The following is a 27,220-nucleotide window of genomic DNA, read 5'->3' as shown; positions in this document are numbered from 1 at the left end:
ACAACCAGAGATGTCAATCTCAGTCCTAGAGGAATGAAGAACTAAAAACACATGGTCTGATTTGCTTACTTTTAAGATTAACATATTTTTAGGTGTGGGAAACTTGTTTAATCGATACATTTGTAGTGGTCTCTGGTAGGAACAAATTATTGAAAGCCATACTCAGGGCAAAGAAAGCCCACAAGGACTTAGGTTAGCAGGGTCTGCTGCAGCAGAGTGGCACAACACGGCAGGATTTTGAATCTTATTTCCTGATATTTGGACATCTCGCCTCAGATTGGCTAACAGAAACTCGACTCTACCACTGACTGTTTGCTCTGCAGCGTTGATGTTTTATCTCCACAAATAACAGAAGCCTGGAGGAGTTCTGCTATGTGGTGGAGTTGCTATCGCTAATGGTTAGCTTCTACTAGTTGAGACGTACTCTGCTGTTTCCTGGCCACTAAACCAACAACAGCCTTACCTGTCATGAGTCAAGATGAGTGAGTCCAAGAATGTTAAAGTGACAGTGTGATGTAGATCTGTCAGGATTTCCTAATCCAAATTTTGTCTATTTTCTATCCAAAGTTAATGCAGGAGAAAGGTGTAGGAGACTATTTTCATGTTCGGTCTGCATGAAACACTCAAGAGTGACTGATTATGATCAGAAATAATCAATAAAAAATGTTTTTCAGTGTACCACACCTTTAAAGCTACTCATTAAGATTTCTCAAGTCAAATGACTGAGAAATCCGAGGTTTATTCTAATAGCTATTAAACTAAAATGTACATCGATTATATTCTCTGCCTGATTTGTAGTCATGGTAATTACAAATTTTCACAACCTGATAAATCTCAAAGTACATGACAGGCAAGGTCATCATTACTTTTCATTTAAACTGAAGTACAACATGTGTGATCCAGGGCGTAAGGCAAAGCAGACTAGAAAATAGTTCTTTAGCCGGGGACCCATGAGCCGACCGGGAAGAGAGGAGACTAGGCTCCCAATATAATAATGAACATCAACTAATGTTGAGACAAATACCAGTCTGCACCAGTAGGTGGTGGATTTTCACCATTTTATGGAACTTAACAGATTTTTTTTTAAATGAGGCAAAGAACGAATTTTGTTAGAACAAAAAATTGCTTTTTAAATACGAGATTTTCACCAGTGAGTTTCAAAAGCAACAGTATGTTTCCTTTACTCTAGATGAGTCCAAACAAGAGCAATCAGGTGGGAATTTTGTTTACTGATGGTTATTTCGTTAGTAGCTCTAAATCCGGCTTGGCCCAAGTTTGATTCTTTCATTTGATATTTCAGTGAATTTTTGTAGGAAAACCAAATCAAACAATATGAAATTTTTCTCCTCAACAGGAAGGGGTTGAGGATTTTTATTTTACTCCCTGGACTGAAGTCTGACCCAGTGGAGCTTCAGATTTGATCATCCCTCCGACTGCAGCGAGTCCTGCTTGCGTTTACGTCTGAATTAACGAGGTTATCCAGATCCAGATCACGGCAGAGGAACACCAGGTCTGTTCTGAGGCCATGTGGTCTGCTCGTTGTCATGATACCTGATGCGTGTCGGATAATCAGAGCCTTCAGACTGAAGGATGGAGGCAGGAAAGGTGAGCTTCTGGAATAGAATCCAATGTTTTAGCCATAAAAAAGGGAATAGCAGAGATTTTAATCCTCTTATTTTACTGTATTTTAGAAGAATGAGACCCTGAACTTGTTAAAAGTTACAAAGACCTGAGGGAACTGACTGCCTCCTGTTAAAGTCTGGATAAATCTATTAAATGGCAATAAAATATTCCTGTTAAAACATCCCTGGATCAATACCACTCATCAGTTCCCGATGGTTTTTGGCTGAACTCTGATAAAGTAAGAAATGGACCCAGATCTGGGTCGTGACCCAGCAGTTGGAGAACCCACTGTCCTGCAAGGACAGAGGAGCAGAATGTTTGTGGTGAATCAGAACAGACTTCATCCAGATATTTTAATCATATTTCCAGGATCAGGGAATTCTCGGTGGAACAGGATGGAGGACTACTCAGACCTGCGTGGTTCTGACCTTCACACAGAAACAGGAAACCAGCTGTAAACTCATCTGGTATCCGTCATGTCTTCAACCCATCGTCTCCATCTAGTGGCTGCTGCTGGTTCACCTAAAGGAGGGAATTCCACTTACAGGAGGGGAAAATCAGTTAAGGTGGAATTTCTGAGATCTGAACTTAACATTTACTGATTAAAATCAGCTATCAGCTAATTATTTAGCCTTTATTTTCCAATATAAGTTTCCCTTTTATGAAATAGATTTACTCCTCCTTGAACCGTCACCTTATCGTGGTGGAGGAGTTTGAGTGCCCTAATGATCCTAGGAGCTATGTTGTCTGGGGCACTTAGTGCCCCTGGTAGGGTCTCCCATGACAAATTGGTCTTAGGTGAAGGGTGAGACAAAGAACGGTTCGAAGGATCTTTCATGGCGGTTAAAACGAAGAGTCGGAGTACCCGGCCCGGAGGGTTACCGGGGTCCCACCCTGGAGCCAGGCCTGGGGTTGGGGCCCGTGTGCGAGCGCCTGGTGGCCGGGCTTTCGCCCATGGGGCCCGGCCGGGCCCAGCCCGAACCGGATACATGGGCTCGTCCAACTGTGGACCCACCACCCGCAGGAGGAACATGAAGGGTCCGGTGCAATGCGAATCGGGTGGCAGACCAAGGCGGGAGCCTTGGCGGTCCAATCCCCGGACAAGAAAACTAGTTTTTGGGACATGGAACGTCACCTCGCTGGCGGGGAAGGAGCCGGAGCTTGTGGCAGAGGTTGAGCGGTACCGGCTAGATATAGTCGGACTCACCTCGACACATTGCATTGGCTCTGGAACCCGAGACCTGGAGAGGGGTTGGACACGCTACTTTGCTGGAGTTGCTCCGGGTGAGAGGCGGAGGGCTGGGGTTGGCTTTTTGTTAGCCCCGAGACTCTCTGCCTGTGTGTTGGGGTTTACCCCGGGGGACAAGAGGGTAGCTTCCTTGCGCCTTCGGGTCGGGGAACGGGTCCTGACTGTTGTTTGTGCTTATGGGCCAAATATCAGTTCAGAGTACCCACCCTTTTTGGAGTCCCTGGGACGAGTGCTAGATAGTGCTCCATCAGGGGACTCCATTGTCCTGCTGGGGGACTTCAATGCTCACGTGGGCAATGACAGCTTGACCTGGAGGGGTGTGATTGGGAGGAACGGCCCACCTAATCTGAACTCGAGCGGTGTTTTGTTATTGGACTTCTGTGCAAGCCGCAGTTTGGCCATAACGAACACCATGTTCGAACATAAGGATGCCCACCGGTACACTTGGTACCAGGGCAGCCTAGGTCACAGGTCGATGATAGATTTTGTAGTCGTATCATCTGACCTGCGGCCTTATGTTTTGGACACCCGAGTGAAGAGAGGGGCGGAGCTGTCAACTGATCACCACCTGGTGGTGAGTTGGATCAGATGGCAAGGGAACATGCCGCGTAGACCTGGCAGACCCAAACGCATAGTGAGGGTCTGCTGGGAACGCCTGGCAGAAGAACCTGTCAAGACGGTCTTCAACTCCCACCTCCGGCAGAGCTTTGACCACGTCCCGAGAGCAGTGGGGGACATTGAGTCCGAGTGGGCCTTGTTCCACTCTGCGATTGTCGAGGCGGCTGTTGCTAGCTGTGGTCGTAAGGTGGCCGGTGCCAGTTGTGGTGGCAACCCCCGTACCCGCTGGTAGACACCAGAGGTTCGGGGAGCCGTCAGGCTGAAGAAGGAGGCCTACAGGGCGTGGCTGGTCTGTGGGTCTCCGGAGGCAGCAGACAGGTACCGGATAGCCAAGCGGGGTGCAGCAGTGGCAGTTGCCGAGGCAAAATCTCGGGCGTGGGAGGAGTTTGGTGAGGCCATGGAGAAAGACTATCGATCGGCTCCAAAGAGGTTCTGGCAAACTGTCCGGCGCCTCAGGAGAGGAAGGCAGCAACTCGCTCACACTGTTTACAGTGGGGATGGGGAGCTGCTGACGTCAACTGAGGCTATAGTCGGACGGTGGAAGGAATACTTTGAGGAGCTCCTCAATCCCACCAATGCGCATTCCGAGGAGGAACCAGAGCTGGGAGGCCTGGGGATGGACTGTCCGATCTCGGGGGCAGAAGTTGCTGAGGTAGTCAAACAACTACACAGCGGCGGAGCCCCGGGGGCGGATGAGGTTCGTCCTGGGTATCTCAAGGCTATGGATGTTGTAGGGCTGTCATGGTTGACACGTCTCTACAACATTGCGTGGTCATCGGGGGCAGTTCCTAGGGAGTGGCAGACCGGGGTGGTGGTCCCCATCTTTAAGAAGGGTGACCTGAGGGTGTGTTCCAACTATAGGGGGATCACACTCCTCAGCCTCCCTGGAAAGGTCTACGCCAAGGTACTGGAGAGGAGGGTCCGATGGATAGTTGAATCTCAGATAGAGGAGGAGCAATGTGGTTTTCGTCCTGGCCGTGGAACTGTGGACCAGCTCTATACCCTTGCAAGGGTGATGGAGGGGGCATGGGAGTTTGCCCAAGCAATCCACATGTGCTTTGTGGATTTGGAGAAGGCTTATGACCGTGTCCCCAGGGGCATCCTGTGGGGGACGCTCCAGGAGTATGGGGTGGGTGGCTTTCTGTTAAGGGCCATTCAGTCCCTTTACCAGAGGAGCGTGAGTTTGGTCCGCATAGCCGGTAGTAAGTCGGACCTGTTCCCAGTGAGGGTTGGACTCCGCCAGGGCTGCCCTTTGTCACCGGTTCTGTTCATCACTTTTATGGACAGAATTTCTAGACGCAGCCGTGGTGTGGAGTGTGTCGAGTTTGGTGGCAGGAGAATTTCGTCTCTGCTTTTTGCGGATGATGTGGTCCTCCTAGCTTCATCCAGCTCTGACCTTCAGCTCTTGCTGGGTAGGTTCGCGGCCGAATGTGAAGCGGCTGGGATGAGGATCAGCACCTCCAAATCTGAGACCATGGTTCTCGACCGGAAAAGGGTGGCTTGCCACCTCCGGGTCGGGGGAGAGGTCCTACCTCAAGTGGAGGAGTTTAAGTATATCGGGGTCTTGTTCACGAGTGAGGGTAGGAGGGATCGGGAGATCGACAGGCGGATTGGTTCGGCGTCTGCAGTGATGCGGACGCTGAGCCGATCTGTCGTGGGGAAGAGGGAGCTGAGCCAGAAAGCCAGGCTCTCGATTTACCGGTCGATCTACGTCCCAATCCTCACCTATGGTCATGAGCTTTGGGTAATGACCGAAAGAACGAGATCGCGGATACAAGCGGCCGAAATGAGTTTCCTCCGTAGGGTGGCCGGGCTCAGCCTTAGAGATAGGGTGAGGAGCTCGGACATTCGGGAGGGACTCGGAGTAGAACCGCTGCTCCTCCGGATCGAAAGGAGCCAGTTGAGGTGGTTTGGGCATCTGGTCAGGATGCCTCCTGGACGCCTCCCCGGGGAGGTGTTTCGGGCATGTCCTGCCGGCAGAAGGCCCCCGGGTCGACCCAGGACACGTTGGAGAGGTTACATCTCCAATCTGGTCCGGGAACGCCTTGGGGTCCTGCCGGAGGAGCTGGTGGACAAGGCCGGGGAGAGGACGGCCTGGAGCTCCCTAGTTGGGATGCTGCCCCCGCGACCCGGACCCGGATAAGCGGAGGAAGACGAAGACGAAGAAATAGATTTAAACAAAAGTTTGTTTAACTTCAGGTGGAGTCTAATTCCTGCTCCATCCATCAGATTATTATTAATGTCTTGATATAAAACTTAAGTTTTATATTTTAAACACTGAATATTGATCCAGTCTAGATGTTGTTCAGAATAAAAACCGGATTTTTGAGACTTTTAACTCATGAAATGTAAACCAGAACATCTGGACAACACCTGGAGGATTAACTAACTCAGAAGAATGAGTCAAACTCACCTGAATGTTTCTTCAATGGGGAAGAAACCTGAGCCCCTTCAGTCACCATCAATAAGAAAGAAAAACATTTCTGGTTCATTGTTTCAAAATGATTTTCCTTAAATTACTGATCAAAGTTAGTTCACCAAAATGTGCTTCAGAGATTAAAACTGTTTAATTTAAACACCTTGAATCTCACTCCAGGGATGTGGCTACTTCCTGGAAGTAGGTTACAATGGCCCTGTTGACTCCGAGGGTAAATGAAGCTGCTGGGATCCAACATGTGTCTGTCAGATGGGAAACGACCCAGTGGGACGGTTCTGGTTCTGGACCAGTAACAGATGATAACAGAGTGAGACTCGTGGCGGCTTCCAGCTGCCAGGGAGGAGGGTTTAGTGGGTTCGGTTCACTCTCTGGAGGGTTTGTGTTCGGCCACACCCGGGTCTAAATTACACCCCGAGGGTGGGATCGGATCGTCAGAGGAGGCGTGTGAAGTTTCTGCCTCCAGATTTTTAAAAGATTTTCCACATACTTTCATGTTATTTTCATTTGAAATTTTTGAATTTCAGTTGGGAATCAAAAAAGGAAATTGTTTATCATCCAATGAAGCCAAAGTAAATCCAGAATCGTTTATCTTTGTATGACGAGACCGTTTCCAGATGTTGTAGTACATGTTTTTCATAAAGTAAATAAATGCTGCAGTTTTGTTGGGGGTTCTACTTTAGTTTATCTAAAATAACAGAATATTTTGAGGTTTTAAGGTATTTTTTATCTAATACAATCTAAATTATATTAGACTTTTGGTTTTAGATGAATAAATGTGCAGCAGATGCGATCAAAGTCAATAAAACACACAGTCGTCATCTTCATTATTATAATTATTATTATCATGAATCCCAGGATGAAAGGAAAAGACGGACCCATCTACATTCTGGTGTTTCAGGTCCGTTTTCTCACTCAACAGTCTGATAACCAATCAGGGTTCAGATCCACAGTTTCCTCCTTAAAGTTTTCTACAAAAATAAGAGCAACAGCGGCGTGATGACATCATCACATCCATGAATCAAACAAAAATAGGAGATGTGTCCGTAAATTTTTATATAAAAGATCTGGATTTCTGGGAGTAAGAGCACTAATATTTACACACGAGTCAGCTCCAGAACGTCAACAGAACGATCAAAAAGAACCAAAAGAAGCTCTGAGACATACCAGAGAGGAAAACCGCATTTCCCAGCATGCAGTTGGGTTCACTAAACTGGACCGCAGCCAGAATCTGAGAAATCTTTTATTCCTGATCACAAAACAATATTCCTGATGTTTCCAAACATGAACGGGTTCCTCAGATCCAGCCGCCTGGTGCTGGGATTCGAACTACAGACCCGTTTAACAGCAGCTAAAGGCAACGCGACTGAAACAGAAAAAAAAAACAATGGCTGCAGAGACTCAGATGATTTCTTCAAGCTTTAAATAATCTACAACAGGCTGAAAGTGAAACTGATTTTAAACTGTAGTCTAATCTAATCTAAAGAAAATAAAGCAGGTTGGATCTGAGCTGAAACATCTGAATATTTCTCCAAACTACAATGAGAATCTAAAACAGAACCAGCTGTCTTAGTCCAAACAAAATCTCAAGATAAATAATCTAGATTACTGTCCTGACTTTTGACCACAAAGAGAAAAAAATGTGTAATTTCTGTTATTGAAGGTAAAAATCTGCAATACTAAGTCGTTTTGTGTTTCTTGTTCCTGGAGTTTGAATTTTACATTAAATGTAAACGTTTTAAAGAGAAAAAGATATAAGATCATTAAAAAACTCATGAAATGAAGCAGAAAAAACACAATCTTAATTTAGATTTTTTTTTCTCTGTAGTTTCAGATTTTTAAAAACAAAAATAACCCAAGTTCAGTTTAAATCACTCTAAACTTACATGGAATAATCCCGACGTCTAACTGAACATTTTAATAGTTAAAGTGCCTTAAATTAGTTTCTGAGCTGAAAATATTTATGACTAATAAATCTGAAAACTGAAGGGACATTTATCAACTCTGATAGATGAAGCCAAATTATTGTTTTATAAATAATTATAATCTAAAGGAGAAGTTATTCATCTCTGTATTTGGAGAAATTATTCTTTTTAATCTGGACGATCTTCATCTGGTCATTAATCTCCAACATGCGGGAAATACCTTGGTCATAAATAGTTTCTAGAAAGTAAAAAGTAACATTTGTCAGAATGAAAGTGAGTTGATATAACCCATCTGGGAAGAGCTAAGTTAGCCGCGTTTCTGGAATAATCCTGCTCCCATGCTTTACTGATAACTAAAACTCACACAAACAAGTTTTACTCTTCTTCTACAAACTCCAGGCACCGTTTGGCATCTCGGGTCTGAAACTGCTGCTCCCAAAGCTCCTCCTTGATTCTGCGAGTCCGGTTCCGTGTTTGACCTTCTGAGATGATCGTGTCCTGATCAAACGCCGTCACAGACAGACGAACAAATCAATAACCAGCATGGTTCAACCATGGAGCGCTAAAGAACATTTACCAGAGCCGACAATCTGGGAAAAAGAAAACCGTGAACTTGCTGGACTTCTGGATTCCTGAAACTCAAACAACTTCCTGGTCGGAATAATTATTGTTGTTGGGAAACGAGTCGGAACAAAAAGAGTCAAAGTTTGTCCACGATAAAACTGCTAATGAAGAAAAGAAATCCTGAAAACAACTAAAGTCTTAAAGGAAGCTCACTAAAAACAACTAACTGTTCATCGGACTGACTGGGTTGATCTGAGCTGGAAGGCTCCATCACCTCCACCCAGGTGCTGCAGCACGTAAACATGGACCTCCAGCTGGGAACCGGTTGCTCCATCTTACTTGTAATTGGCTGGAGTGGGCAGGAGGGGGGCCGAGCGGTCATTGGTGATGGTCCTTCTCAGTTTCACACTTCTGATGAGCGTCTGCATGTCTCTTCCTCCACCTCCGACCTCCTGGCTGGAGGTGGGCGGAGCCTGGAGCTGATGGTTAGTGCTGTGGTCCAGGCTGGAAGGCTGATCCCGGGTAGCTGAGCCCTGCATCTGGACCTGGTGCTGCTCCTGGAACAACCCCTGCTTCTGTAGCTGGTTCAGCTGCTGCTGGTTCTCCTGGTGATGAAGCTGGAGGTTCTGCTGCTGTTCAGGCTGGTGCTGATGCTGCTGTCGCTGCTGCTGAAGATGCAGATGGTTGATTTGTTGGGTGACTTGCTGCTGTAGCTGAAGAGGATGTGGAAGAAGTTGCTGCTGCTGAAACTGCTGCTGGACCTGGACTTGCTGCTGCTGAAACTGCTGCTGCATGTGGAGCTGCTGCAGCTGCTGCTGGCTGACCTGTTGCTGCAGCTGCTGCTGGCTGACCTGTTGCTGCAGCAGCTGCTGTCTCTGCTGCTGCTGTTTGATGCTGCCACCCTCTGGTGGTAGGGAGGGTACTGTGGGAACGGGAACTGGTATCGGCATCTGACCTGGGATGAACTGGTAGTAGGTAGAGCAGGAGGAGGAGGAAGAGGAGGGTAAAGCACTGAGGCTCTGCGTTGAAGTGGAGAGTTTACTGTGACTTAAACCTCCCACCCCTCCAGCAGCGGGAACTTTGAAAACATTTTCGTCACTCCCACCGTTTCCTCCGAAGGCTTTAAGAGGAACCTGCGGGGTGCAGATGGGAATGGGGACCCCCCCGCTGATTGTACCTCTGCGGTATGCCGGTTTGGACGATGGCTTGCGCCTGATGGTCGCCGTGTGAGGAGGCAGCTGACGACCAGAGCTTCCACTCAGCTCAGCCTCGGCCAATAGGCTGACGGTGGAGGCGGGACGTTTGGACTGAGCAAACTCCTTGTACTGGTATTTCAGATCCGAGTTCCTGGGCATCGTCAATGACTTGTCAAAGTCCGACTGGCTGCTGCCGTGAGACAGATGATGGAAGAAGACAGAGTCTGCGTCTCCGTGCAGAGAGATGGACTCATAGTCGGCTGAAAAACAGAGAAGGGAGATTTAGAGTCTAATAATCTGGATTTTTAATCTTCTGATCTGACAAACAGTAAAAACACAATCTCAAAGGAGGTCCAAACAAAACAGACAAAGTGATTCCATCAAGATTTGAGTGTTTTTGTTATGAAATTATTTGCATGAAGAGATTCAAAGACGTGGAACTACTCTGAGAGACGCTTCGGGACATGGGGACAGACAGGAGGACAAACAGGAAGCCGGAAACCTACCATAGGAAGGAGGATCTCTCCTTACAGCTGTAAGAGAAGGAAGGCCGTTTGAGCAAGAGAGCCAAAAATTTTCCAAGGAATAAAACACAACAGAAAACCGGACAGGAAGCAAAAGAACGTGGAAGAACTCAGAAAGATCCGAATCACAGACACCTCTCTGGGCTTGAGGGTCTGTGTGTGCCTGGAGAGGTCAGAACGGTGGTTCTAGTGGGTTCTGGACTCACTGTGGGTGTGGATGGTGTCCTCGGAGCAGGACGGGGTGGTGGTCTGTGTGCTGTAACCGCTGGAACAGTGGAGAGAGTCCCTGCTGCTCCTCGGAGCGTCGGAAGTTAAAACTCCCAACGTTAACCCCAGCTGATCGCGAGCCGAGCAAGACTGGAGGAAGGAGAGTGGGCGGAGTTTTTAAATGGTAATTTGAGCTAAAAGGGAAAAGATTGAGCTAAACTGTCACCTTCCCAGATGCAGACATGGCCCGAGCTCTCTCGTGGTACGTGTAGGTGTTGTGAGGGAGGGGCAACAGGCCGTTCTCCACCATGACACACCCCCCAGGCGTCAGCTGATTGGTGGAGCCGTGGGGATCCTGTCACAAGCACACCGGTCAGAGTAAATCAACACAAACCTGCTGAAGCAAATGACCTTGTTCAGCCATCGCAGAAGTTTCTGAGTCTCAGTTTAGGATTAAAAACACTAAAAAGCTGAAGCTAAAGCAGCAGATTATAAGAATTATGATCAGTGAGACTTCTATAACGGCTGAAGCGTGTCAGAAACTCACAATAAAAACCAAAAACATCCAACAACATGAATAAATTATCCTGGAATTACAGGAAACATTTACAGATTCAGGATTAGAGAATGAGAACATTTGTGATGTGTCTTGTTTTTATAACAGAGAAAAACACAAATGAGACACAACAAAAGTTCCAAACGGGTCAAAATGGGAAGACTGTTGGAATAAATGGAGAAGTTCACAGGAAATGATCACATGTGGAAGTTTTAGTTTACAGGAGGGACTGATTATATAAATAACTAACAGATTAATATCTGGTACGTTGGTGAGTTTCTTTCTTACTTTTTTATCAGGAAATGTTTATCTGCTGATCAGAAAAACAAAACCAAGTCTCTCCTTTAAGCTCATCTAATCAGCTCTGAGGAAGTTTACATCCATGTTGTCACTTTTAACAACTGATTTGGTGACAAAAGTCAAGGATCAGGTAGAACACATTAGTATTAAAAGCCTCTGTGTAACTTTAAGCAGCAGAAACACGTCACTTCCTGTTCATCACATAAAGGTCAGCATGAAGCAGGAGTCAGACAAACGTCTCTGATCTAAACTAATAAACTTCCTTTTGTAGAAACGTTGCTGCATTTAGTTTCCTCTGGACTAAAGCATCTGAAAAATGAGCTGACTGGAAAGTGCACACACACATGCACGCACACACACACGTCCAACACAGAACCTGTAAAAGCACACATGAACACAAATATCAATATTATGGGAGGTAACGTCAGAAATAACACAGGTTTAGTTAATGAGGTGAAACCAGAGCTGAATCAGAGGATCGCTCCGTGGATGCTGTGGGATGAAGTCGGGTCCAAACCGATGGGAGGACAAACGACAACAACACAAAACCACATGACGGCACTCGGGTCGGGTCGGAGATTGGGGGTGGGGGGAAGTAGTCATAGTGATTCTCACGGTGGTCAGATCTCTGCGGCTAACACGGTGGCGCTGAGTGGGATGGTGGCTGTAACCATAGCAACCACGACTGCTGTGTCGACCGAGTCGTGAGGGGGAGTTCCCTTCGCTGAGGGACCGCCCACTTTCATCGCAGCCATACAGCAGAAATGGGGAGGAGGGCTACACACAGGAGAGGGTTAGAGCGGCGTCCATGGTTGTCTGGAAGGCTTTTATTTTGAAAAATGTACCAGAACTAAAATTTACTAGAGACAGTGTGTGTATGTTTTGTTTTTGTTTTGTTTTTTTTTTGGGGGGGGGGGGGGGGGGGGGGGGGGTCATGTTTCTTTATAAATCACATTAAATAAAATAATCATATAATATAATAATAACAAACAGAATGAACAAACAGAGGGTTGCGAATGACCACAGTCACCAATTCTTGTCATGTGTCTTGCCCATGTATGTCTGATCTCTGAATTGTGTGTACTGAAACTCTAATTTCCCTCTGGGATTAATAAAGTATTGATTGATTGATTGACTGATTGATTATTTATCTTGAACTTAATCATTAAATGTTTTTTAACTTTGAACAAGCTTACTGAGGGTGTGTGTGTGTGCATGAGATACCTGAAGGCGAACTCCGTCCACAGCACAGCTGATTGAGTCTAGAGAAGGAACGTGTCTGACAGATCCAGACTGGTAGCTGAAAAACCACAAGAGCTCCAGTTTTAGGTTCATAAAACAAGACAAGTTGTTAAACGGAACTCAACGTGTCAAAGTAAGAAAATGTTTGGATGAACCTTGAATGAAACCTTAATAAACAGGTAAAAGATGTTTTGAGGATTATTACAAAAATGTTTGAGTAATTATGTTAGTTTTATTACTTTGGCCTATCTCTCCTGCTAAAACCAAATGTGTTGAGATGCATTTGATCACATTAAGAGTGAAATCTGTTCCGATTATGGTAACGGGAGCAGTCAGTTATAAATCCGTCACCTGCTGATGCTGCTCCTCCTCGATAGACTGTTACTGGGAGAAGCCGGAGGCGTCTGGTACGTGTAGTTAAAGTCAGAACCTTTCAGGTCCAAAACCACCTGAGAAACAAACACAACTGTCCTTAAAACAACATGTCAAATTTTTCCTACAAAAGCCTGAGACAATGGGGTTTTTATACATATTTGAGTATCACAATCATGACGTAAACAATTACAGGCCACACTGGACTATAACAGCGGTGGTATTAAAGGACACCTGTTCACTGGCTGGTGGGAGTTTATTGGGCTCTGCTGTGAGGTTGGTCAGATCCTCCAGAATGGTCTGCAGATGCATCACCTCACCCAGCATGTTGATCTCATGATCCTGAAAACATGTTTCACTCATTTAACATTTAACACCAGATGTGAATAAATAATAAAAAACAGATAAAATCACGGACCAGCACAGGCTTCAGCATGCTGACAAAGCTGCAGTAACGAGCTCTCTCTTCAATCAGCGCTCTGCACACGGCCCGCTTCTCCGTTTCCTCCAGAACGGCGTAGCGAACGTTCACATCCTGCAGGGCGCAGTCCAGCTGTCCTCGCGCTTCATCCTTCCCTACAGGAAAATACATCTGTTTAAACCACATCGAGAACCTGACATTTATGATGCAAACGGCCAATGTTCACCTTTTCAAGCACCTTATGGAGTTGATTCACACATGCAGGACCAGAACATACATGTTCAAAACAACTACTTCACTTCCTTGTTTCTTTAAAGTAAATGTTGTAAAACCAGTTTGGGTAAAATTTCAAATCGCTTTTAAAATTCCAAGATCTTCTATGGTCGCTGTCTCCCTGGGGTCCCTGCATTCTGGGGCAGCTCCTGGATCTCTGGGACGTAGAGCTCCCTCCATCTCCTACACATCTTTGGGGGGCAGATCTGTGGCCCCTCACACTCTCTATTGGATGCTCCTATAGAGAAACCTTACATAAACAAGCGCGTGTACACACACAGGTGCTCACATGGTGCTCTCATAAGTATGGACATGGGCACGTTCAGCACAGGTCTTAAGACTATGGTGGGCACTTAATACACTGATTTATTATCGTGATTGTTCAGTAAAACAATGTTGATTTTATATTTCCTCATCAGGTTGACGCAGTGATAGTTTGCTCCTGTTGTATTGTTGTTGTGTCCCTTTTCTTTCTTTCTCCTTCTGCAGATCTAGAAGCAGACTCTTTCTTGTTCATCATTGATTGTTTATTTTTTGTGGGACCCCCCCCCCCCCCTGCCTCTTTCACCGCTGTCTCCGTGTCTGGTCGGAATTACAAAGCATTCAAAAACAACAACATTAAAGTTTTAAGTATCAGGCGTGACATTAAAACCAGACGTTTTGATGCTCCACCTGAGAGTAAATCTGTAAGGCTTGTCACCAGCATTCAGACATTAATTCTGTTTGCTTCACAGCCAGACAGGACACGGGGGGGGGGGGGGGGGGGGGGAGATAAAAAAATAAAAAAATACCAAGATCAAGATCAAGCATGTCCAAGGATTTAAAGCACCAGACAAACTTTATACAACACCAGGACCACGGGAAGACAAACAGTGCAATAGTCGGATGTTACCAGCAGGGGTCAGCAATAGACAAGTGAAATAAGGATATAAAACACACACACACACACACACACACACACACACACACACACACACCATGACCTTATTTGTCCGTACTGAATTTAAAATATTGAGGGAATAAACTGTGAGCATTTCTGATTTATTTTCTAACAAATACTCGGAGTGATTAGAATCCAGTAAAACAGAGAGACGATAAAATATCTTAGTACTCTTTGTTTCGGATTGTTTTCTGGACTCGGCCAGCATGTGAACCAAACAGAGCTCGTCTCACGACTCCAACCTGAAAACCAGACACAACAAACCCTGAAGAACCTCCAGCACTGATGCTAACGGTTTTGTTTAGTTACCTACAGCTGGTTTGAGCTCTTCGCTGATCTGGGATCTAAACACCCTCCTCTCCTCTAAACCATCAAATGTCCCAGAAACAGGCTAAAACATTCTTAAGTAATCACAACCCTGTGTTGTATTTGCACCTGATCCGCTCTGATCAGTACCTACACTTTCTTGTATATAGCAGCCGTTTCTCTAATTACCCTAATTTCCGGACTATAGAGCGCACCTCAATATAAGCCGCACCTACTAAGTTTTTTTAAAACACACGGAACTGTACTTATATAAGCCGCACCGGGCTAAAAGCCACAGATTATCTACTGAATTGAAAATGTAGCTTAACTGAACGTAACTGAACTGATCAGTATCAAACAAAACAGAAAAGTTATTGATTAGTTTATTCATCGTCCTCTTGCGCACTAAAGCCATTTAAGTCCTCTTCTTCAGTGTCGGAGTTGAAGAGCCTCAGAAGAGCTTCGTCACCTTTTCTGTGGCGATGTCAGTGTCGCTTTCCGTGTTGCTGTCATCATCCTGGGTGAAGCTGGCTTGAATGAGTTCTTCCCGCTGCCGTCTCCAGCGCCGAACCATGGATTCATTCATGCCAAGCTTACGTGCGGCAGCACTGTTTTCCTCCTTTACTGCCAGATCGATGGCCTTCAACTTAAATGCGGCATCATATGAACTCATACGTGTAGTTTCCATGATGAGGGGGTATGGATTTGAAAAAAAAATTCTTCGTCGTGCCGGCTGCTTGCATGTGCTAAATTAAAATGAGCACTTTCTTCAATTTCCACTTTTGACTTCCACCTGTTTCACTTTCTGCTAAAGCGCCCCCTGCAGGTGAAGGAAATACTTCAGTAAAGCCGCACCTCATTATAAGCCGCATGGTTCAAAGCATGGCAAACAAGTAGCAGCTTGTAGTCCGAAAAATACGGTATTGGCACTTTATATTATTATTTTATCATGATTAAATTCTTACTTACGGTACTTGCTTCTCTGTTATTTTTATCTTTCTTTTTTGCACCAAATACTGCAGCAATTTCCTAATTTTGTAATTTCTCGCAAATATGGGGATAAAAGCCTTCCGAGTCTGAGTGCTTTTACTTTGAAAGGCACCAGGAAGACATCTCTGACAGATCTTAACTGGTCAGATTTCTGATGAAGATTTCCTCATCAGCTGTGAGAGACTTTCTGAGCAAAGCAACAAAACCGCTTTTATCTTCAATAACAAGAGAAGAGAAGAAAAAAAGAAGTCAGGACAGAAAATCCTGAGTGAAATATAAATAAGTAAAACAGACGCAGGAGTTTCCACAGCTGAGCGACAACGCTAACAGCTTTCTGCCGCGAAGATCAATCTGAACACAGCCTGTTATACCCCAGAGGTGTGTGTGGGTGTGGGTGTGTGTGTGTGTGGGTGTGTGTGTTTCCATGCCGCTAACAGCAGCTCAGTGTTGCCGGTTTGTTGATCTGCCGCCTGAACCCGTGGAAACGAGCAGCCGGGGACTGTTGGTACCGACTCCAGCAACACAAACACCTGGAGTCCTGCTGACTCCCGTCTCTGTGCTGAAAGTAAAACTCAGTTCAAATGAAGGAAACTTCCACGTGTTTGTTTCAAAACTTCATTTGCTATAAATGGAACATTTTTCTCTTATTTCAATCCCATTGTCTTTGTTTCTTGATGCTCAGACTGTAAATAAAACTCAGCCCACAAACCGGATGCCTCCATGCAATTTATCTAAATGTAATCACATTAAATCGGACCCAGAACCAGCTGAGATATCACGAAACAAAGCTCTCCAAATAACAATTATTAGTCCTCGTTTTAGTGAAGTTGTTTTTGCATAAACGTGCTGTAAGACCCGGGTGCCCCCTGCTCCGGGCTGGGAAGAACAACCCCACAGAACCCGTCCAGAGAACTAAATCCCAGCTGCTGCTTCCCATTCCTTTTCTGTGGCGATAAATCAACCAGACCTCAGTTCAGCTCTGCTGTTTGGAGGAAAGCTGAATTTGTTTTCATCTTTTCCGTCTTGATTTGATTTTCACGGCTGGAGGGCGTGTCCAAATATTTGCCATCAGCTACGCTAGTCCAATCATTTTAAAAAGTGACACCAGGTGCGTTGCTCTGTTCTAGAGGGCTGTGTTGTTTATTTAGATGAATCTTAATAACCAGAAAACAAAAGGAGATTTGTTTTCTTTCTTGGGAAACTAAATACGAACTAACTGTTGTGAGTAAATATTCCTCAAACATCACAGTGACACGCAGGAGTCCGAGACTCCTGGAGGGGAGTTTAATCAGAATTAAAAGTAAAAATGTTGTTCTCTGCAGCAGGATTAAACAAAGGACCTTCATGCAAAAACCTCCTGGACTGAAATGCAAATGTTTACCCTCCGGCAGGTTTCATTTCTCTCTTCTGTCTTCTTTGTTCAACATTCTCACTCCTTACAGGGTTCCTTCCTACAGGCCAAGTCAAAATCAGGACCTTTTAAGACCGTTTCAAGACCATTTAAATACAAAATTAATACCTATTTCACAGCTCTAACGGGGAAAAATATTTAACCTTGAACTTGTGTTCATTTATTTATCTTTCTTTTTTTAATATTTTGCCAAAACACTAGGTAGAGAACCGTAGCAGAGCGGGTTGAGCTTTCACAGAAAGGCTAGCTAGGTAGCGTAAAACAAACATTTAAAATATAACAGAGTCAAAATGTAAATAAATGTATAAAACTGGCCTTCATTAATGCTTCCCTTCATGTCAGTAACAGCAGTAATAACAACAATGCTGAACTACAACTTAGCTGCTGTTTACCAGCAGCTAAGTTGGTTTTATGTCCTATTTCTGCTTTTATCAGCCTCCATCCTCAGACTCCTCCAGTGTTTTGGAAGGTGATGGACATGGATTTACTTTTTTGCAGTCAAAGACTTTCCGTGTTTCAGCTCTCAAGATGATGCCCTGCACGACGAGGTACTTTGTTAAATTGCTGCTAGACCTGATTTTCGCAGCACAATTCTTCTCGTCGGTGTTGGTTTTAGCTGCTGTTTACTTTAGCAAAACAAACCCAAATGTTTGAGTTTTTTAGCATTTTCATCCACGAACTGCAGAGACGTGTTGTTGAAAGGAGACGCATCTCCTCCACTCATAACATGACTCAGGATCAGTCAGGTGACCCACGGCGGCACATTGGGGCATTTTAAAACTTTTTTCTGATCTCTGTATCTACCGAATGTTTTCACTCAGTCCCAAAGAGGTCACCCAGCCCTTGGCGTCAGTCAACCTTTCTCCTGGTCTGCTGAGATGTTCCACGTTTCTCCTCTGCTGAAGGCCTGTTGTACCGTTTTGTATCACTGCTGTATCACAACACTATCTGTCATTCACACACACATGCTGGTGGGGGTGAGCTACATTGTAGCCACAGCTGCCCTGGGGCGCACGGACAGAGGCGAGGCTGCCGTACACAGGCGCCACCGGTCCATCCGACCACCACCAGCAGGTAAGATGGGTTAAATGTCTTGCCCAAGGACACAATGTCAGTGACAAACTGAGCGGGGCTCGAACCTGCAACCTCCCGATTACGGGGCGAGCACTTAACTCCTGTGCCACCGTCGCCCCAAACCAATCATAAAAATGATTGTGGTTGACAAATGAAACTTTAGAGGACAAATACGGTCCGGAGAATTTACATCCATTACAAATTTTAAGACCCAGTTGTCAAAATTCAAGACTTTTAAAAGTGTTTTTGAGGTATTATTTCCAGATTCCTAAATTCAATGCTTTTAAGACTTTTTAAGACCCCATGGGAACCCTGTCCTTACTTCTGGTTTTTCTTTAAACTCCAGCTTCTCTCCACTTTCCATAAAAACTTTCTATTGCTTTGAGCCGGTATTCTCCAACTTATCTTTTTTGTTTAATTCCCCTCCCATTGAGTTTGTTTCCCTCCCAGATCTCTGATATCATCTCATCCCTCCACTTTCAACCCGCATCCTCCATCCATGTTGATCCTTTGTTCTTCTGAGCAGAATGTTTTTGGATCCATTTGTTTGTGTAATTTTCTTTGTAAATCTCTTTATTTTACTTGTGTTCATCTTTTTACACAAACACAGCAAAAGAGGAGAACTTCAGACTATTAAAATCTTTAGTATTTTATTTTTATAGAAATATTTTAACACCAGTTCTCAACAGACCTACAAAGTCCTGAATTTCTTTATTATCCAGCCCAAACTAATAAATCCAGCCCTTACATTTTAGGTTCAAATGTTCTTTTTTAACATCCAATTGGATAAATCTGAAGCAACCAATATGGAAATGCTGATTTAGCTTTTTTAACTCCGTACAGTCTGATAAACCGTCTCAGTTTCAGCGGCTCAGCGCGGCCTAACGGCATAATGAAGGAGTTTGTCTCTCTGAAGGTCTGGATGGGAAACGTCTTCAGTGTCCAGATCAGTTTCTGATTCTGTCTGAAGCAACGCGATGTCGCCAGACCCACAACATCAAGCTTTAAATAAAAGCTCCAGCTGTTATTTATTATCTTTACATCCCGGCTCACCCACACGGCGTCACTGCAGGGATAATTACTACGTGGAGCCCTGATTGGTGAGTGTGCACAGACCGTATGGGGACACGGGGCAGGGATACAACTACGGTTGTCATGAAGAACATGAGATCCATGAGGCTCGACGGCTGAAAAGGGTTTTGGTGTTTTTGCTAAATTCAAACCAAACCAAACACAAGGACAGAAAATAATCTATAGGCAGGAAGTGGAGATACAAGGAAGAATGATGAGAGGGACAGATACCAGCCCCCTAATCTGGCTCAGATATTTCATTAATCTCATCTTTATTTTATCCAAACCAGTTCCATTTATTTACTCATCACTAATAAACCTGCGACTAAAAATGTCCATTTAAAAAAGAAAAAAATAGAACTTTCAATTCAGTTATCACAGTCACCAGCTGGATTACAGAGCCCATTTCAGATTACCTTCAAACAAAGTGGTCTAGATAATCTGGATTACGTGTGTCTTTTCCGCAACAGGTCAGATTGTGTGTGTGTGTGTGTGTGTGTGTGTGTGTGTGTGTGTGTGTGTGTGTGTGTGTGTGTGTGTGCGTGTGTGTGTGTGTGTGTGTGTGTGTGTGTGTGCGTGCGTGTGTGCGTTTTCAGTTATTTGTATTAAATTCAAAAACTGCCACCTGAAGTAGACCCACCCCTGGGATTAACTCTCTCACTTCTTGGTTTGTGATCAGAAGAATAATCTGAACAGAAGAGTACCAGTTCTGGTTCAGAAGGAGACTGATGTGGAATAAAAACCTTTGCCCAGAGACGCTCGGCCCACATCAGACGTTTTTCCTGGGCGGATCTGCAGTCAGACCTGTGATGTGTGCATGAACTATTTCTGTGTGTGTGTTTATGGATCAGATTTCATGGTAAACTTGCCTCAGACCTTCATTTTTGGTTTGGATTCTGTGTTTTGTGATGTGTAAAAATGGATGTTTGATCTCTTTATTCTATTTCTACTTGAAGCCGACATCATTCTCTCCCAGATGAGCTGTCATGTCAGGGTTTAAAGCTTTTTAAATTATAGGACGCAACAGCAAAGCATCGCCATGGCAACAGTAGGGAGTGTCGATTTGATAGCAGTGGAGGGTGTGGTCCAGGTGTCTGTGGGCAGGTTTCTGTGGAAATGCTCCAACCAGTAGGCCTGGAGCTGGTCCAAGAACTGCTGCAGTTCAGACTCTAAACGCAAACCGAGCTTCGGGACACTATCTGCTGCTCTGACTCAGTGCTGATAAAGCGATGAAAGTAGGTCGAATAAGTCAACACAAACAAGTCCAAAGTCAAGAACAACAAACACCAAAACCAACTCCTAGTGTCCACACGGCACCAGCAGATCGATGTTTGTCTGTCAGCTGCTCTTCTCTGGTTCTGGTAAACAAGTCTCTTATCTCCAGTCTGCTGAGGAAACGCATCCAAAATGGGTTCTAACTGACAAAAAGAACATTTAGTTCATCTTCAATTCAAGTCACCTCACATCAAACGGCTGACATCTAAACAAAGTCACATGTGCTTGATGCAAGAACAAGCAGGATCACAAAGACGTCTTGTGTTTGTTGTTTATCTCACAGGAAGCTTTTCTTGTTCACGTCTGATGTTTAGAACTTGTTTCTAACCTCTCAATGACTTCACAAGTCAACGCCACTGTCAGGTCTTTTTTCAACAAACTCTGGATCTCTCTCCCCCTCCATGTTAGTTTGGCTCCTTCCCTCAGAAGGTCCAAGTCTGCTTGTAAAACAGACTTCTTCAGCCTCGCCATCCCTCTATGATCCTTTACCCTAAGAAGTGCACAGATCTCGGAGGCCATGTCTCTCCCATCAGCACATCTTAACGCTGTTTTCCTTTTCTCGATCAGTTTATTATGAATTAGTTACTTTCTTAGTTGCACCCTGTAATATTTCTTGGCCCTTTTAGTTTTTATTAGAGTAGTTTTTAGCTGGTTTTAAAAGTTTTCTCTTTAATTTCCTGGCATAGTGCTCTTCTTTGTGTTTTGATGCTTTACCTTTTAGCTAATTCCTTAGCTTTATGCTATGTTTCTGTTGTTGCGTCTGAGCCCTTGGCTTGTTTTGTACAATGCTTTGGTCAGCCGCCATGCTATTTTTAAATGGTGCTTCATAAATAGATTGGTATGGTATGGAACTGTACTACTTATTCATCAAAAACTCCCCACTGTCACTTGTTGATTTGTAGACACTTGTGTTCTTTGGCGGAGCTGAAAGCTGCAGAATTTATAACAAAAGGACCTTTCTTACCTTTCTTCACCTTTTTCTGAAGTTTGATTGTGTCTGACGACTTCTTCTTGATGTCTGCTCTTGCCTTTTTGTATTCTGAGCCAGACAAAGATATGAATTAAGTGTTGTGTCTGTCTACATCTGTGTGTGTGTGTGTGTGTGTGTGTGCTGACGAACCTTTGGCATGGTCTTTGTCCAGCTGGCTTGCCACTTTTTTCCACTCCTCCATCTTCAGCTCCAGAGGAGTGATGAGGCTTTCCGAGAGGGCCCTAGACAGAAAAGATCCTCCTTTAACCTCATTTAAGTGAAATAAAATCATAAACTAAACATAACTTCATCTTTTTCCACATTAATCTGGCATCTGAATCAATTATTTAATCTATTTTATGAATTTTATTCAGCTGGCAGTTCTTGTTTAATATTTTATTACATTTTAGTCTCCATACCATGGACGTAATGTTCACTTTAGAAGTGGGGGGACACGGGGGGGTCTTTACAGTATGCTCTAACAGGCTTCAACACAAACGGTTGTTTTCCGCTTGGTCCTAGAGCTCAACCAGTGCCAGTTTAATATAGCGTAATGTTGTTTTTGGATGGTAAAAAGTGCAGGGGTCAAAACTTGACTTTGGAAAAAGTGGGGGGGACATGTCCCCCCGTCCCCCCCCAAAATTACGTCCATGCTCCATACATTGATTTATTCACTAATTAAGGCTATATTGCTCCATTTGGACCTCTTATTGTGACACATCTAAGCTCTAGCTCTGGCCGCTTTTACCACTGATACTTGAGAGGATTCAACACAGCAATTGGAGTTCAAAAGTCTAGTTTTCTGCACAAGACACATATTTGTGTCTTTCATCAATATGTACATAGAAACCAAAACTAGCAGGGTTCGTAGACGTGTCCCTGAGGGATCCCAAGGTTTTCTTTTAGGAAAGGAACATTTTTATAGACTGATCAGTCAGTGGACATGCCAGACATAACTTTTCCTCTCTGAAATGGACCCAGAAACCCAGAGGAAGTCCACGAGTAACGACAGATGAATAACTATTACATCATGTGACATATCACATCTGTACGGAAGTGTAAAGCCATCAGTGCAAGAAAGAAAATATAGGATCAGTTACAGTATCTAGCGATAACGAGAACGTGTTTAATATCTCATAGTAACGAGAAGGGTCATAACCGTAAAATGGTGTTTACATGTTGTGGCAAGGCAATGAACGAGGCAGTTATTCCAGTTGTTGACGTTAAACTTTCAGGATGTATGGCAGCAGTGCTACAACGAGCAGAAAACCGCAGAACAACAGTGCATGAATAAAACTAAGCTCGGTAGCTCTCTTCTGTTGGCTCCGCCACGAACACCTCGTTGCCAAGGCAACAGACTGGCAACTTTTCATACAGAGAGGTTGCGTTTAAGTGGAAGAGGCATAAACCACCAAAAACACCCTTAGATTTCAATGACATTAAAAGATTTATATCTCATTTTAACAAGAGGATCATTTTTATGAGACACAGCTCCTATTTTTCCTGCACTGACAGTAATGTGATTTGTGCATAAATCAGTACACTCCCTTGAATTTAATCAGTAGCTCAATGGACAAAACGATCAAATGAACCATTTCCAGAAATTTCCAGAATTTTCACAAGGCCGTGCGCACCCCGATCACTCAAAGCTCACCTACACTTGTAAAAGTGTGCAACAACTAACTCAAATTTAATTTAAGAAGAGTCCATACACAAAATATTAAAATCTAGACAGGATTAATCATTTCCCAGCATCCCATCCGTTTCTAGAACAAGCTCAGTGAACTCAGGACCGCCATCATGAGCGGGTAAAATAAAAAAGAGCTGTGCTCTACGTGTCAAAGGGCTGCACTAAATTCAAATGTGTAGTAAGTGACATCATTATGCAGGGTATCTGCAGGTTTAAAGGAGCCAAATTTAAGACTTTTTAAGACCTTTTTAAGGCCACTTGACCAAATTTAAGCTATTTTTAAAATTAAATTTAAGCTATAATTTCCAGCTATTGCCTGGAAACTGTGCTAACCACGTTGAGAACGTGGGATTAGCCATCCAGTTACCATTAAACTTGCCCTTCCCCATGGCGCAAGCTCCCACTAGCTTAACCAGCTAATGTGCTCATCTAAAAATAGCCCCCTTTCACAACCAACTGAACGTGTAAGGTTCCGCTTATGCCAACATCGTACACAAACAATGCTGAACACTAGAAATTCACGAAAATTTTATAGAAATAAAATAATCTTGTTTATTTGGTCTTTGGTCATTTAAGACCTTTGGAAACTGGATTTAAGGATTATTTGTCATTTTTAAGGATTTTCAAGGCCTTAAATTTGGAAAAGCAAATTTAAGACTTTTTAAGGACCCGCAGATACCCTGTTATGGTCCAATTTACTCTTTACTGACTGAGACTAAAGTGAAAGTCCATCTTGAGTCACAAAGCTGGTTTGTCATTAACTGCACAGTGTTGCATTTCCCTTCATACGTAAACGTCAGAGTGAAGCAGGAGCAGTGAGCAGAGCATGACGCCTCAATCAGAGACTATACAGATGACTGTGGTGCTGCAGCAGTGATGTCAGGACAGCTGTGTCCTCCTCAGGCAGACACACACACACACAGGCTGTCATGTCCGCCCATATGTTGGCTGAGGATAATTAACAGTCTGGTTCTCATACTGTCAAATAAAACGTGTCATAACACACTCATTCACACTTTCACCTGTCTGTCCTCACACGTAAATGTGACATCAGAGGATTCTGTTGCTGGTGTGTGTGTGTGTGTGTGTGTGTGTGTGTGTGTGTGTGTGTGTGTGTGTGTGTGTGTGTGTGTGTGTGTGTGTGTGTGTGTGTGTGTGTGTGTGTGTGTGTGTGTGTGTGTGTGTGTGTGTGTCTCCTACGTGGTGAACAGTTTGAGCTTGGACTCGATGCTTCGGTGTCTCATACACATCCTGGTCAGCGCGGAGCCAATCTCTTTGGTGGCACCTGCATCAATCAGAGCAGAATTTAGTCAAAACAAGCGCATCTTGTTGACGCTCAAGCTGCAACATTTATGAGATAAAATAAAATATGATTCAAAACGTTTCTGCACTTTTCTTCTTTCGACCCACGTCTTATTTTAATATAAATTATACCAAAAAAAAATGAAAAAAAAAAAACCACACATTATAATAAATGAAGCTTTGGGCTTACATTACATTCTCAAGTTTCTCCAAAGCACTCAGAACAGCATTAGAGACCATGAAGTAATAAAATACAGTGTGTGTGTGTGTGTGTGTGTGTGTGTGTGTGTGTGTGTGTGTGTGTGTGTGTGTGTGTGTGTGTGTGTGTGTGTGTGGACAAACCTTAATTTTAATCAAGCCAATAAATCTGCTCCAATTAAAACAAAAGCGAGTTAATAAGTTCAATGCAGCCTGAAGAATTAGCAGCCTAGCAAAAACACCTAAATGGTAAAGGTTTGAACTACAATCTGTTAACTAGCTGTAACGTAAACTGATTTATGGTCAGTTCTGGGTTTTCCAAGGTCAGTCGGCTGTAAAGGGCGTGTTGAACTGAGGCGACCCCAGAGGTTAATCAGCTGTAGAGCAGTTGCAGGGAGAAATCAGAGGATGTTTTCCTCTTCCTGTGGATTTCCAGTTAAAGATGCTGTACTACTGGTCTGGCTTGATAAGTGACTAGGAGACTTCAGTGGATACAATTATTTGAAACATCGTGCTTTACTTCCAGCATTCAGAGAAGTTTGGTTTATTCCATACTCATTCATTCATTTCTTGCAACAACAAAGTCCCATTAAACTCAGACCATTTCTATCCCTTCAGAAGCTCCTTCTCCTCCTCCTCTCACCACTGCCTCCATCCCTCCATTTCTTCATGCATTTCATTTTTAAATCCATTTCCCCCTCAGTTTCCTTCTTCTTTCATCTTAGTCTGTTTTGTTCTCCAACTTTCCTAATTTGGCTCATCTTCCCTTCCATCTCATGTCTGACCTAACTGTTCTGAAGAAAATCCTCATTATCGGACACACACACACGCACACGGACACACACACACGCACGCACGCACACACACACACACACACACACACACACACACACACACACACCCAGCCCCACCTCCAGGATGAAGCTTAAAACAGTTTAAATGTTGAGTGTGGTGCCGATGAAGACGAGTGACAAATACGAGACATGAGACGAAAACGATTGATGATGACGACGACCGGTGTCTAGGAAATCAGATATTATTAGGGATATAACATTTATTAATATAAGAATTTATAATGGGCTGCATGGTGGCGCAGTGGTTAGCACTGTTGCCTCGCAGCACGAAGGTCACAGGTTCGAACTCGGCTGCGGCCTTTCTGCGTGGAGTTGCGTGTTCTCCCCATGCATGCGTGAGTTTCCTCCGGGTACTCCGGTTTCCCCCACAGATCACAACATGCCCTATAGGTTATAAATTGTAAGTCACTTTGGATAAAAGCATCTGCTAAATAAATAAACATAAACATTAACCTTTAATTAATGATTATAGTAAACCAGCTCTCATGTATCATTTGTTCATTAGCAGCTTTGCACCCCTTATTATGGGAAAATCCACCATTTTGATGTTTCTTTTTTATTTATTTTACAGAGAACTGCCTGATCCTGTCTGCTGTGATGAATCTGACTTAGTCATGCAGACATGTGTGACACACCACAGGCATGCTGAAGTCCAGACAAGTCTAAAAGTTCCGGTTGTGAAATGCAGATGAGATTACACGTCCCTGGTGAAGAAGACATTTATCTTTTAAATCGAATTTTAACCCAAACCCTAATAACAATTTCTACGGTCGTTCTTGTTGAACCCGACTGCAGCTCAAAGGGCATTTTAGTCAAGAACTTTAAAATCGACTCCAAACATTTCATGAATGATGGGAAAAAGTAATTTTCTTAATGAAGCTGAAAACTCAGGAACTTTACAGAACCAGAACCATGTTCGAAAGCTTTATTTTGCAGAAAAATTCAGTAAAATTTAATTAAATTATTCTTTTAAGCTTAGTAGTAAAATAGTTGTGCCGTAGTTTTCTGGTTTGCAGCCCTGACTTTGTTTTGATGTTGGAGCATAAATAAAAATTGTTTCATGTGGCTGTAAAGTCATGGAGTCCAACAAACTTTGTCCTGTGAGGAGAAGAAAATAAAAAGCAGCTCCAGTTGTTTATAATTGTCCTTTATTTTCCTAGCAGGGAGAAACAGAGAGAGAACTGTTCCCCTGCTCATAAATCCAGATTTTCCAGCTTGGTTCTCCTCATCAGCACTCATAATGTGGCTCTTTCAGAGAGCTGTGTGTGTGTGTGTGTGTGTGTGTGTGTGTGTGTGTGTGTGTGTGTGTGTGTGCGTGCGTGCGTGCGTGCGAGTGAGATTTTGGGTATTTTATGTCTCAAGGTTTTTCCAGGTGATTTCCTTTCCTCTGAATTCCTGGTTTAACTTCTAGAATCAGACGATCGTTTTGAGTCCAGAGAGGAAGTGTTGAAAACAAAACCTTGGTCTGAAATTAAGCTCTGCGCAAAAGTTCTGAGCCAGCGATCTGGGGAATCTGAGATTAAAAATCAACAAAGTCCTATTTGGCATCATACTCGTGTCTTCATCATTAATATTCATGATGCAAACATATCACCTCTAATTGGCTAACAGCATTGTGACTTTTGCTCACTAACC

General features: G+C 43.9%; 1 protein-coding gene across 5 annotated transcripts in view; it reads right to left on the bottom strand.

The window, feature by feature from the left end:
- Positions 1–6,742: 6,742 nt before the first annotated feature.
- mtss1 (MTSS I-BAR domain containing 1) overlaps positions 6,743–27,220 on the bottom strand; it is a 73,343-nt gene continuing 52,865 nt past the window's right edge. For 2 of the 5 annotated variants that reach the window (XM_054731324.2, XM_015958662.3), the window contains 12 exons: positions 24,432–24,516; positions 21,692–21,783; positions 21,536–21,610; positions 13,229–13,386; positions 13,045–13,152; positions 12,790–12,887; positions 12,421–12,496; positions 11,812–11,973; positions 10,567–10,695; positions 10,340–10,490; positions 10,116–10,142; positions 6,743–9,869 (listed from right to left, as the gene is read on the bottom strand). In XM_054731324.2, the coding sequence (XP_054587299.2) occupies positions 8,749–9,869; positions 10,116–10,142; positions 10,340–10,490; positions 10,567–10,695; positions 11,812–11,973; positions 12,421–12,496; positions 12,790–12,887; positions 13,045–13,152; positions 13,229–13,386; positions 21,536–21,610; positions 21,692–21,783; positions 24,432–24,516 (2,282 nt within the window). In that variant the 3' untranslated portion in view covers positions 6,743–8,748. The remainder of the gene's footprint in view (positions 9,870–10,115; positions 10,143–10,339; positions 10,491–10,566; positions 10,696–11,811; positions 11,974–12,420; positions 12,497–12,789; positions 12,888–13,044; positions 13,153–13,228; positions 13,387–21,535; positions 21,611–21,691; positions 21,784–24,431; positions 24,517–27,220) is intronic. The other 3 variants (XM_054731327.2, XM_015958663.3, XM_054731338.2) reach the window with 2 other exon arrangements.

Source organism: Nothobranchius furzeri, chromosome 3 (genome assembly GCF_043380555.1).
Source record: "Nothobranchius furzeri strain GRZ-AD chromosome 3, NfurGRZ-RIMD1, whole genome shotgun sequence".
Taxonomy (NCBI): Eukaryota; Metazoa; Chordata; class Actinopteri; order Cyprinodontiformes; family Nothobranchiidae; genus Nothobranchius; species Nothobranchius furzeri.
The sequence above is the reverse complement of the archived record's forward strand: the minus strand, read 5'-3'. Positions and strand labels throughout refer to the sequence as shown.